This window comes from Pygocentrus nattereri, chromosome 13, assembly GCF_015220715.1.
Source record: "Pygocentrus nattereri isolate fPygNat1 chromosome 13, fPygNat1.pri, whole genome shotgun sequence".
NCBI lineage: Eukaryota > Metazoa > Chordata > Actinopteri > Characiformes > Serrasalmidae > Pygocentrus > Pygocentrus nattereri.
Window position 1 is genome coordinate 25690798 of NC_051223.1, and position 13602 is coordinate 25704399.

The following is a 13602-nucleotide window of genomic DNA, read 5'->3' on the forward strand; positions in this document are numbered from 1 at the left end:
GGAATGCTCGAGAAAACCTAATGCTGCTTTAACGCCTTGTCCTTGTAAAGTGTTCAGGGGCCCTGTAGGCCTCAGCAGAAGACCACCTAGGAAAAGAAAGGTGAGAGCCTATAGGCTAAAGGCCTGCTGCTGATGTTTGGCTAATGGGAGCAGACTGTTGATGTTTGCCTTAACCCCTGGTGATCCCTCCTGCTAGCGCAGGCTCTTTCCATCATCTCTGCCATTGCAGGGAGCCGTTTAGTGATGCTACACTGAACTGAGCTAGCTTTTAGCCTGGTAGTCTGAGCGTACCCTAAAGACTTTAAATGCACAGACAAGAAATTAGCAGATTTTAGCACTCCGCTGTTTTATTCATAATGTCAGTTTTATTCCCTAAGCTCACAATATTGTACTTGACAATTAATGTAGTAACACATGTGGAAGACTTATGGTGATGACACATGCGCAGCAGCATTCCAAAGCATTTCATATCAACCCACTTATCATGTACATTTAGCATGATGTGTAAAAATGCCCCAGAATCTGTTCTGATTGGTCTAAAGTGATGACATTTTGGATGTACATCTAACAGTAGCATTTGAGTTCTTTTTGATTCCAAATCAAATTGAATTTCTTTATTGATTTACTTCATATCATAAAAAAAACAGAATTTAATATAACAAACTGCTTTAGATGGCTGTAGTTAAAATATAGCAGGTCCCTCACTTGTAAAGCTCATGTGCCATTTCTTTTAATTTCATGCAAAATGTGACCCACCACACTGTTACATGGTACAGGATCTTGCTCCATCTATCCTTGCGCTGCTGGTCCATTTTTATATGTGTAACATTACACCCTTGTACTGCAGGCCACTCATTTATTTTATAGATTTGTATGATGCAGAGAGCTACAATATAACATGACACCGGTGGATGATGTCACCCATGTTTTACATCTAATTTAGCTTTTCACTTGAAAACTCTATCCATTTAGAAGACTTTGATTCAGCACATATGAATATGAATAACAGATGCATGCTTTTTTGTTGACCTGATTTCTGTGTTTTAGCATTGCATGCATGATTTATCAGATTTTTATGTAGTTTTGCAACTGTCTTGATTATTAATGATGCATTTCAGACAATCCTGTTGTTTTTTTTTCCTTTTCTCTTCCTCTCCTTCTTTCCCCATCAATTTACCAGTAAATATATATGAAATATATATGTGCATATGTGTTTAGATGGGGGACAAATTAAAGGAAAAAACAACATAAAATGTCTTAGTAGGGTGTTGAGCCACCACAAGCTGCCAGAACAGCTTCAATGCATGTCATTTAATGTTTAGATGATGGTAGTGGAGAGCACTGTTTAAAACATTAGTCTAAAACAGAGTTCACTAATAGGTGGACCGTGGTCTGAGTCCGGACCCAGATACTGTAATGTGTGGATCTGAACCTATAACCAATAAACTATGGATAATTATTTAATTTTGACGAGGTGGTCCTATTTTAATAGGTCTAGCTTTTCTAGCTTTTACGGTTTTAGCAGCCTTGCACACACACCGCTACTCAGCCTATCAGATCTGTGCATTTCGTTGAGCACTGAGACTTGAGTGAGTGATGCGCACACAGGGGAGGGATGAGGCAAGAAACAGCAGTCAGAGAAGAAAGTGATCCAGAGGGAAGTTATTTCACATGGCACACTCTAAAAAGAGAAAACTGACAATAAATATTCTTGAAATATTACTGAATTGTACTTTATTGATTTGACATTAAGTTGTTGACTACATAAGATGTTGATATAACTACTAAGCTACTTCAGTAAACAGTATATGGCACTGAATCATGATGCAAGTTAGACATTATGATGTTCTGGACCTTTGCTTGAGGATATTTTCTCTAACTGGACCTTACTGTATTTTAATTAAAGACACCTGGTCTAAAATCTTCCACAGATGTTTAACTAAACTGAGCGCTGGTGACTGAGAAGGCCATAACATAGGATTGAAGCAATTTTACTCATTAAACCATTCAGGTTTAAGGGTCATTGTCATCCTGGAAGAGACTACTCACATCAGAATGGAAATGTTTCATTCATAGGATGAATGTGATCAATCAGAATAACTTTGTATTGGTTTGCAGTTATCCTTCCCTCCAAGGAGACCCAAGCCAACAAAATGCAACAAATGTGCATTTATTTTTGTAATGAAGGGTTTGTGCACTGCAACCCTACTATAATATCCCTCTCCATGTAGTTGTGGATGGATTGTTCTTGCTGACACAGCATGATCACATTCTTAGTCACTTGAGGAACAGCTGTACTTCAGCTTTTCTTTACATTTCACACTATTACACAAGCAACTGTGAACTGCGAACTGTTAGCCACAATTTCCAACCCTGTTTATTGATGTCTTTCCCATAGACTTCCATGCAGATGTCACTTCAGGCACTGTTTCTAGTGAAACAATAGCCAGTTGAGCTGTCCATGCCCCAGTAATGACATCTCTTTCAAAGTCACTTAAATCATTTCCTTTGGCCATCTTAATCCAAAATTGAGATCAACTGGTCCTTTTTAGCAGTTTTGTAAAGCATCTGCACTCATTATGGTTATCCACTTTATTTATTCAAAAATTTCCTTTCATTTTCACCCATCTGTTAGGACATTGATGCAAGACCATTTTTTTGGCAAATCCAGTGTAGAGAGAGAGAGATCTGAAATATGTAAAAGAAATTCTATGTTTTATTTAAAGCCAGAGATGGCTGCAAGAGTGCTCAGATGAGCCTGAAATTCAGCAATCCCAGACTTAATCAGATCTGTAAGGGCTTCTATCCAGCTCCTGAAGTCCTATATCAATATATGAGCTAGCTTGGCTGTGTCTGACTAACATGGAAGATAACCTGTTTCAAAAATGTTCTGTTGGGAGGGCTACAACACCATTATAGTTTAAATACTGCAAGCATAATGATTCTATGCATTACAAAACCTTATATCTCTGAAATGATAACTTTATATGAGAAGAAAAACTCTAACATTAACATTCTAACACGAATGTATGTTAAAGCAATGAGTTTTTATCCTAAGTAATTTTTGGTCCATTTGTCATTATATGCTCATACAATTCAATGTAAGAGGAAGCTGGCAAAAAGAAGAATGTTGATAGCGTTCATTTGAGGATCAGGCAGATGACAGTGATAATATACATATATACAATTATATAAAATAAAATTGATATAAAATGCATTTCGCATATTTTCAGTATTGATCCTCCCTCTCTTTCACTCTTTCACTTTGCACGCTTCTTTCTCTCTCTTTCTCTCTCTCATTCAATGTAAGCTGTACTTGTGTATCTGCAGTGCTCTTAATTTAAATGAGAGTTCTGTGCAGAGAGGAAAATGGCCATGTGCTCGGAGCTGAAGCAGTCATGCTTGGCTGCACAGATCTTCATTCTGAATGAGGGATGATTAGCGTGCCCTCCCATCTTTCCCTCCCTCCTTCCTTTCCTTTCATTTCTGCTTTTTTTTCATCCTCTCGTCTTGCTTTACATTAACAAATAAACTCTGTGTCCAAATCTGTGCGAGTGAGCATGTGTGCACGCATGAGATAGAGAGAGAGACTTTTGCGGAGGCTTACCTGTCCTGCTCTGGTGCTTTCACAAATGATTATTTCCTCCTCTGTGTTGATTTCTGGAGGGTTGTCGTTTACGTCCAGGACCTGAATTGTGACAGGGACATGGCTCAGAAGACTGGGGTTATCTGTAAATGAGAAAATGCCCATCATAAAATTAAAGGCAGTAGCACAGATTAAGGTTGTCAAGTAAAAGTACATAATGCATAATTCAACTCTGCGCTGTTTCTGCAAGACAAATATATGGCCACATCATGGGACAACAGAAAAGGATGGATACATAAATGGGGTTCTTGGCTTCAATGTAAAGTTCTAGGACAAAAAAAAAAAATAATAATTGATGTGGAGCCTTTAGATTACATAGATTTTCTTTAGACTTTATAAAAGTTTTGTCTTTTAGAAAGAACCCTTTTTGGAACCTTCATTAATCTACATTGCTAAGTTTTAGTATTTACCTCTGTTGTTTTGTTCATTTTTTGACTGTCATATAGCTTCTTGTCTCAAAAGGTTCCGTTTCAAAGAATAAAAACAGCTCTGTCCTACAACATCAAACAGCTTCTAAACAAATCCGTTTTGTAGTAACAAAATGTTTGGCCAGCATGTATGAAAACTGCTTGAAAACTGTCATTGTATGCATAAATATTCAAACTTATTCTCAAGAGGCTCTGAGAGATTCTGTCCCCCTGTTGGGTTTAACACAGTAAATAACATTCTCAGAGTGACACATGATTCAGAGGATAACTAATTAATATTCTTGAAATAATAATACAAATTCAACTCAGTAATCAAAATATGACATTAAGTTCTGATTGACACACATACTAGGGAGCATTCTTATGAAAATATTTTCTGTTTCTGAATTTTGTTACAGTATTTGAAAAAATACATTAATCAAAAGACAACAGCATATTTGTAGAGTTCATTTGGTACCCTAGAGTGTGAATTGGTTAATTTTGACAAGGAACGGGATTAATTACCTGGTAGGAATTCCCCAACACAACTGAGCCCCTGTTGACTTAAATCATCTGAGCCATAACAGAGAAAAGCAAAATCGAAATGGAAATAATAAACTCACATTTACTCATTATAAAAATGAAAAAGACATGCTGATAGGTGGTGGAATTTCTACTGTGTTTAATTCCAGTGAACAACAAATGAAGAAACTGTCAGTTTTTATCTATACTTCTTTTCATAGTTTGCTTTAAGGATCCCACACTGTCAATAACACCACAGTCTCAGGAGGGCTGCTTTCAAACTTTTCAAACAGTACCTGATTGTCCACATGAAGAGTTTTCAGTGCAAATATTTGTCCAAATATTGTCCAAAGCTTAGGTACTTTGTGAGGTATTACTTCTACTTGTCAGAGCTACTGAGTGTTTCATCTGATTGCCCTTGGTCTGTTACAATCTTGCCTTGGACTCGATGACTTTTTTGTTATGCTCAGTCTTTGTTTTTTGGCCTTTCTAGATTTGACCCTTGCCTGTTCAATAACATTGAGTTTTGCCAAACCCCTTTGTAATAAAGGCTCATTTTTCAATTTTTACCATGAGTGCCTGACTGGGTCGGTTTCATTACACTTAACAAGATTACAAAATATTTTATTAGAAAAACCTAAACTAGGAAGACTTTCAAAAGACTTAATCAAAAATGTAGAAAAAACACTATGTTGTAAAAAATGTATATACATAGGTGTCAGTCAGGCAGTTTCTCACTACAAGATCAAGAGGAGAATTTAACGTAAATAAATCTTCATGCATATTGCCAACTAGTCATTGCAGGTTGTTGGAAACATAAAATTATAATCAAAATTGTTTCTAATGAGTAATTGAGTTTAACTGCATAAAATAATTGTGACAGATGTACATCACGCTACAGAACTGAAAAAAAGGCAGTGAAACTGTTTTAATGTATTGTCCTTTTGATTTCATTGATGAGAAACCTTTTGACCTTCAAGCTGACTCACAAATTATTCTTCGATGTGACATATATATTTGTGGTCTGTCAAAACCCCATCTGACTTAAATGTGAGTCAAGATCTCTGCTTTCAGAGGGTGCTGTGTGTTGACATGGCAACCCATTTCAGGTATCCTGGGTGTCCTAAGTAGCACACCTGGATTTCTTTTTCACCTCATTTAGCATGAGAGACATCTTTTTTCAGCTTTTATGTGTGACTTCAGAGGATTAACGAACAGCTACCATTCTTCGTGTGTCCTCCTCCTTTTCACATGTTTACTTTTATTCTTTATATTGGTCTTCTACCATCTTTGTCAACTTTCCTATCTGTCTATCACATCATCTCCATCTGTCTGTCTAACTCTACATCTTTGTTTGGCTTTTTCTTTTCCTTTTGTTTCATATTTCAGAGTGAATATGTGGGAATAACAGCCTATTATAGCTCTTGGAGCCTCTTGTTTCCATGTCGTGTGTACTGCTCACTATTATGCCCTTTTCATCCACATTTCTAAAGGCGTTGGTGGGGAAGGTGCCGTACAATGCAGCGTTTTGTTCTGGCAGCTTTGTGTGTCAAATGCTACTTTTACTTGTTAAGGAAAGAAGGAAAAACTTAATAATAAGGAAAATGTTGGTAGACAACAGCAAGGGGTGCTTCTCTCTAGTGCTGGTTTATGGAGGCACAGAAGCTGTGGCACTGACGATTAGTTATTTCAGGGAAAGTATTGGATTAGCAGATAGAGATCTTGACTTGCTTTTGACCGTTTTTGTGCATTCTTATATCCATCACACAATAGCATGATCTATAAATAACAGAAGTATCCTTGTCCCTACACAAGTACCCTGTCTAACTTATCCCCACACACTATAACACAGCTTTAGCCGAAGTGGCTTACTCTTTAAAGCATCTGTCTGCCGGCAAACTGTCCCCATGGCAACTAACAACATTGTGCCAGTTGAAGATACAAACGTGTTTTCACCTAGTCAATTTAACCCCCAACCGAGGTGGACAGTGTCTGCCTCCAGAAATAATGAAACGTCCACCTTGAATTTCGAATTCCAGCCACAGCAATTTTGCGCTAGTGCTTTTTCACTGTCTGATAGGAGTGGAATATCATTACCAGAGAGTAGACTTTGCTATTAGTGAATCATTAGTACTGGGCGAAAGCTAGGGGAAAAGGGTAATTGCCTAGATAAGATCTACAGCTGAAGTGCAACACGGATCGACTCATATCAGCTACAAGAGCGAGTTGTGATTTTATCATCTTTTTGGGAATTGACCTGAGAACGATGTTGATTTTGTGGTGTCTTGCGTCCAGCAAAAACAAATGCTTATGCTCAAACATGCAGAGACATGAATGCATTCCCTTATCACCCAGACCTCGCTCTGCTCACAGCCTCTCTCTCACACTTGACATCAGCTGTGCCTCTAAACACTTTCTTGGATGATTACTCCCTGTCCACAGCAGGGCCAGACAAGGACCAAAGCTGGGTATTAAATCTGATAGCCTGGGTTTTAGCAAACCTTTGACACTATTCAGCATGACTGGGTTTCATTGAAAGCGCATGGTGATATATTGATTGCACAGGGTCAGTTGAGATGTCACAAGAGAGTAAATCAAAAGGATTTGTGTAACATAAAGAGAGCAGGAAATACAGTGGAGCACTCACAGGTGAAACAGCATCAGTGTAGATCATGTAGTACAACAGCAGGGGTGTAAAAACGAATCAGTACACTCTGCGTCAATCTGAAGGCGACAATTTAACTGCACTGATTTAGAAATTAAGAACTCCTTTTTATCTATTGTCTGTAAATAATCGGTGATCTAAAGTTATCTATTATAATGAATTGCATATTTTAGTAAAAAATAAAATAAAATAAAAATAAAATGTTAAAGTCTAATCCAACGTGCCTGTTTGTATCTGGTGGAAGCACTATATGTAGGTTATACCGTTTCAACATGGTTTCCTACAATTCTCAGATCAAATCTGCAGCATTGGTTCTACATGCTTTGCTTTATTTCTAAATGCCCTTTAAAGAACTATATACATAAAGTTCCCCATCATGTTCATGACTAATGCACAATAAATAGCAATATTTTAAAACAGCAATAGTAAATTGCTTTGGTTCCTAAAACTTTAACACATTATTGCGCGTGTGTGTGTGTACAAAAAGTATTGATCAGAAAAAAAAACTAATTTTAAAATACATACAATCAATATTATTACAATAAGTAAAATCTAATTGTTCATTAACTATTCATATATCTCTCCTCATGGCAGCCCAATATTTCCTATATTTTTTAACCAACTAGCTAATCAATATTTCATTATGTTAAATCAAGTGTGCTGCTGATGGAATTGAACAAATCTATGTGATGGCTGGGGGCATCCAGGAGTAATCTGCATCCAAACTTTGTTCTTCAAGCTAGCTTTCAAGATGTCAATTACTTTCTAAAAATTAAGAAATTCTTATTACTTTTTACTTACATTGTTATATATGTTACATATATATATATATATACACACACACACACACACACACATATATATATATATACATATATATATGTGTAACATATATAACAATGTAAGTAAAAAGTAATAAGAATTTCTTATATATATATATATATATATATATATATATGTGTGTGTGAATTAATAATTATAATAATTATATATATATATATATATATATATATATATATATATATATATATATATATATAATAATTATATTACTAATTGTAATTGGAACTGCATAAATTAGACCATTTTCTGAACTGAATCATTTTATCATTTACATAGTTCTTTGAGTTCTATATATAACCACTGCTGTTACTAAAGCCATTAAAGAAAGGCTGTACTGTTTTTCTTTTCCACACTACTCTGTACAGTGCCTTGAAAAAAGTATTCATACCCCTTGAACTTGAGTCCACCTGTGTGTAGTTTATTCTTAGTATAACTAGAGCTGTTCTTTGAAGGCCTCAGAGGTTTGTTAGAGAACATTAGTGTATTTAAACAGCAACATGAAAACCAAAGAACACACCAGACGTGTCAGGGATAAAGTTGTGGAGGAATATAAAGCAAGGTTAGGTTATAAAAATGAGCCCAAACTATGTATGAACATCTCATGTAGCACTGTTTAATCCATCATCTGAAAACAGAAGGTGTATGGCACAACTGCAAACCTACCAAGATATGGCCGTCCACATAAACTGACAGTGGAGGACACTCTGGAGGAGCTGCAGAAATCCACAGCTCAGGTGGGAGAATCTGTCCACAGGACAACTATTAGTCGTGTACTCCACAAATGGAAGAGTGGCAAGAAGAAAGCCATTTGAAAGCAAGCCATAAGAAGTCCTGATGCAGTTTGCCACAAGCCATGTAGGGGACACAGCAAACATGTGGAAGATGATATTCTGGTCAGATGAAACCAAAGTTGAACTTTTTTGGCCTAGATGTAAAACACTATGTGTACAGAAAACTAACACTGTGCATCAACCTGAACACGCTGCCACCACCATGTTTCACAGTGGGGATGGTATCACGCTGTGGGGATGTTTCTTTTCAGCAGGGACAAGGAAGATGGTCAGAGTTGACGGGAAGATGGATGGAGCAAAATACAGGCAATCCTGGAGGAAAACCTGTCAGAGGCTGCAAAAGACTTGAGACTGGGACAGAGGTTCACCTTCCAGCAGGACAATGACCTTAAACATACAACCAGATCTACAGTGGAATGGCTGAGATCAAAGCATATTCATCTGTTAGAATGGCCCAGTTAAAGTCTAGACCTAAATCTCATTGAGAATCTGTGGCAAGACTTGAAATTACTGTTCACAGATACTCTCCATCCAATTTGACTGAGTTTGAGCCATTTTGCAAAGATGAATGGACAGAAATTTAAGCCTTCAGATGTGGAAAGCTGGTGGAGACATACCCCAAAAGACTTGCAGCAGTAATTGCAGCAAAAGGTGGTCCAACAAAGTACTGAATCAGGGGGACGGAATACAAATACATGCCACACTTTCCAGATTTGTATTTTTTAAAAATTTGGAAAAGACTGTATAATTTTCTTTTCACTTCACAATTACTTGCTACTTTGTTTTGGTCTATCACATAAAACCCCAATAAAATACATTTTATATAATAATAAAATATTAATAATAAAATATATATTTAAGTTTGTGGGTGTAACGTGAAAAAATGTGGAAAAGTTCAAGGGGTATGAATAATTTTTCAAGGCACTGTACATGGTTCCTGTAGTTATATTTGTCTAAAATTCATGATTAAATTGTACCAAAATAATCAAATGTAATGTAATTTTAATAAAATAAAAATAATTTCCTAAAGAATCACAAATTTAACAGAATTGTGAGATTAAAGAATGTACCCTAATTTCATGAGACAGTGTTCAGTATATTTTCATTTGTCTTTCTTCTAACTAATAAGCTCTGAAAGCAGACTGTCTATGGCACTCATTTATGGTACCCACCCTCCTCTGTTGCCATGACAGTGATGTTGTGCCAGGGTGTGTCCTCTCGGTCCAGAAGCTGAGTGGTTCTGATGACTCCACTGACAGCCTCGATGTCGAAATATCCTTCGTCTCCCTCTCTTTGTTCAATGAAATACCTAAATATAGAAGAAATCATGATAATTAATATTGCATGAATCTCTCCATTTCTCCTCTCACCATCATGTGTACAGCATTAAAAGCAATGACTGCATGGATATGCATGATAATAGGAGTGCTCTTATTACACAGGGTTGATATTGGATGCCTCCCTACTTTGCATGTAGCAGGGCGGGGGTCACTGCAGTGGACCCCCTCAGCATATCAAATTCCATCTGGAAGGTTCATATAAATTGTCATAGGAATCGATTACTGGAGGTTTTACAATCTAATCAAGCACAAATCTTTTTAGTGGTCTATATCAAACTGTCTTGCACCAAATGTGTTGTGATTTAATAGAGAAAGATGTAACTGTTGACTAAGGGGGTGTTTCTCATGAGGCACCAACACAAAGTGAAGAAAAATTAAAATAACAGCACTGCACTCTCCTCTACATAATTTACGCCACAAATTTGACTTCCACCAAAGCAGTTGTTGCCATAATAGCAACTTTACAGGCAAATTCAAAACTCTTTCAATGTCAGTTAATAGAAGGAGGATTTGTGATTTTGGAGCATTTTATTGGTAGGGCAGTGAAGGCCAGCTTTAATTTGTGTCAGCCACTGAAAGTATTTCTCTGACATACTGTTTTCATATGTTGTATTACAATTAACAGAAAAAAAATGTGTGAGAGAGAGTGAGAGAGAGAGATGGAGAATGAAAAGAGAGAGGACATTTAATAGGTGAAAGGAAAAAAGAAAGAAAATGAAAGAGTGAAAACACTGAATAACAGAAGTAGCAAGGAAGAGAGGTCAATAAGTAAAAGAAAGAGAGAAAGAGAGAGGGAGGGAGAGAGGAAAGTGTCTGAATAAAAGAATGAGACAAAAAGAGAAATTTATAATGAATAAGAGAGGGAACACTGGATAAAAAAAGCAAAAAAAAAACAAAATGAGAGAGAAAGTAGACAGAATAAGTTTGTGTGAGAAAAGAGAACAAGGAGGAGAGAAATGGACAACTGAACGAAAGTGGGGGGATGGATAAAAGAAAGAGACAAAAAGAAAAGTAAAACAGACAGTGATTGAGAGAGAGAGAGACAGACAGACAAAGCTTAACAGGTGGTAATATTATAATCTGGGCTGAATAGAAAACATTCATATTCTGCTTTTATTTGCCAAGAAATGTGATGACTGACTAATATCAGTTTGACTGTAACACTGTCTGATGCAATATTGACAAGGTTACTGTGTTAACTCACTGTTTGCACAAAACCTGGATGAAAAAATAGGGTAACTGGGAGAGACACAAGAAGAAGACAAGACATAATGAAGTGTTCATGGTGTAGCACACTTGCAAATGTTGTGTTTATGCTCCAGAGAAGACCTGTCATGGCGTGCTATTAACATGCCCATAGAACGCAAATATTTTTTGTGCTGGGACAGACCTTGAAAGACACACTCAAATACATGAAGCATCTAGCATTCACTGCCTGTTCAAAAGACATAATCGCTGCACTTTTCTTTACCCTGACAAGTAGATAGATTTCATTCTGCTTTTAAGAAATTCAGTAATATTTTGCATAAGAAGAAAGCGTAACAAGCTGCTACAAAGGTGGATGTTTTTCAAACACAGAAATGTTTCAATCAAGGTAAAACCACCTTGAAGGGGTTCCATCAGTGAGAGCTGAGCTCCTTTCCTTATAAAGTTTGTTAATGAAGCTAAAACTCCACCTTACTGGAACAAACACATTGGAGCGGAAAAACCTGCCTAACTGGAACCAGTTCCACCCCACGTTAACAAACTCCACCCCAATGGAACAACAGAACTGGAACAAAAAAGTGAATAAACTCCAACTCAACACCCAGAACAATGTCCACCATACTGGAAAAATTGCCACCTGACAAAGTCCACCCTACCTTCACAAACTATCCCACTTTAACAAACTCCACCTTACTGGAAGAAGGCTCAGCCTAGAGGAACAAGATAACCCCATTTTAACAAAATCCACTGCTCTGGAACAAAAAATCTACCCTACTGGAACTAAATAAACTACACATCACTGGAAAAAAGTCAAAACAAACTCCATCTGACTGGAACAAAGTCCAACACCCTGGAACAAACTTTTGGCTGCACTAAACTGTTCTCTCCTGAATAAAGTCACTGATTATTTCTTGTCCATCCATTTTCTCACAAGCTGTGAGTCTCATCGACCTCAGTGCTGAATTCTCTCTATAGCACGGGTGCCTGATTAATAGTGTTTAAGGTAGTGAAAGGGAGTCAGAATAAAGAGAAAAATGGAAGTGGTTATGTAGGATAAGATCTGTTAATAGTGGCAGTTGGGAGGTGAGAACCCAAACGTGAAATATAAACCCAACTCGAGCCTGAAAGATATTTGGGAAAAGGCGTCCAAATCCATTCCAACCCAATGTGAGCAGTCAGGTGGTCTCCCTGGGTTCAGATAAATATTTCAAGTTCTACCTTGCAGTGCGTGTGACTTGAGATGATTTTGAGAAGCTTAGTAAGAGACTCAGAGGCAGCTTTGTTTATTATTCTTTATTTATTTATCACCTGAAGTGCTATCCAAAATGATGAAAGATTTTCTTTAAAAAAAAAGAGGGTTCTCCTCTACTGAAAGGCTCTATTGACATTCTTGAGTTTATCAACAAACTGAGCAAAGCAGTTCAATAACATCAAATGATGCTTCAGAAATAAGCTGCTTTGCAAAGAAAATGGATGCATGGCTTTCGAGTGCGAAAGCCCTGACTGCACTAATTACCATCATCCGAGAGAGAGAGAGAGAGAGAGAGAGAGAGAGAAAGAGAGATGACAAAGGGACACAGTAAAGCCATATGTGTCAATGTGTCATATCATCGCTCTGTCCTCTCATTAAATTTGGCTTTTCTAAAGAGAAATATACAATAAAGGGTATATATACTCTAGTGATATAACACAAGAAAGGAAACAATATGAAAGAGCAGGGTAAATAAAAGAAGAGAGCTGCAGCTATGCCATCAAATTTCCATGAATATATTACAGTTTATGAGCATGCATAATCTTATGATTACTTTTGAATAGTGTCAGGGAGGATGCATTAGTGATTGTGGTTTAGAGGTTATAGTTTGAAGGTCTGTGTCTGAACCTAGAGAAACTTCAACCCCCATGCCAACACCCTCGCTCATGTCCTCACAATTCCAACTCACTTTTCCATGAGGTCCACTTATGATGTTTGAGTTTACGTTCAGAGAAAAGCCATAAAAAGACAATCTCTTTATCCCTCATTATCAAACATTCTCTTTAAGACTGATATACAGTATACAGTCTTAGGCAGACATGAATATTTAAAACCATAGTTAAATAGCAGTAAGTGTGTTTTATGCCAGTAACAACACAATATATATCACAAGAAGAAATTCAGCTACTGCATTTTTTTTGTTTGCTTTCA

General features: G+C 36.9%; 1 protein-coding gene across 3 annotated transcripts in view; it reads right to left on the minus strand.

The window, feature by feature from the left end:
* Positions 1–13602, minus strand: part of LOC108430851 (cadherin-18) — a 214639-nt gene that overhangs the window by 24166 nt on the left and 176871 nt on the right. For all 3 annotated transcript variants that reach the window (XM_037544461.1, XM_037544460.1, XM_017703642.2), the window contains 2 exons: positions 10047–10183; positions 3608–3729 (listed from right to left, as the gene is read on the minus strand). In XM_037544461.1, coding sequence (XP_037400358.1) covers positions 3608–3729; positions 10047–10183 — 259 coding nt within the window. The remainder of the gene's footprint in view (positions 1–3607; positions 3730–10046; positions 10184–13602) is intronic.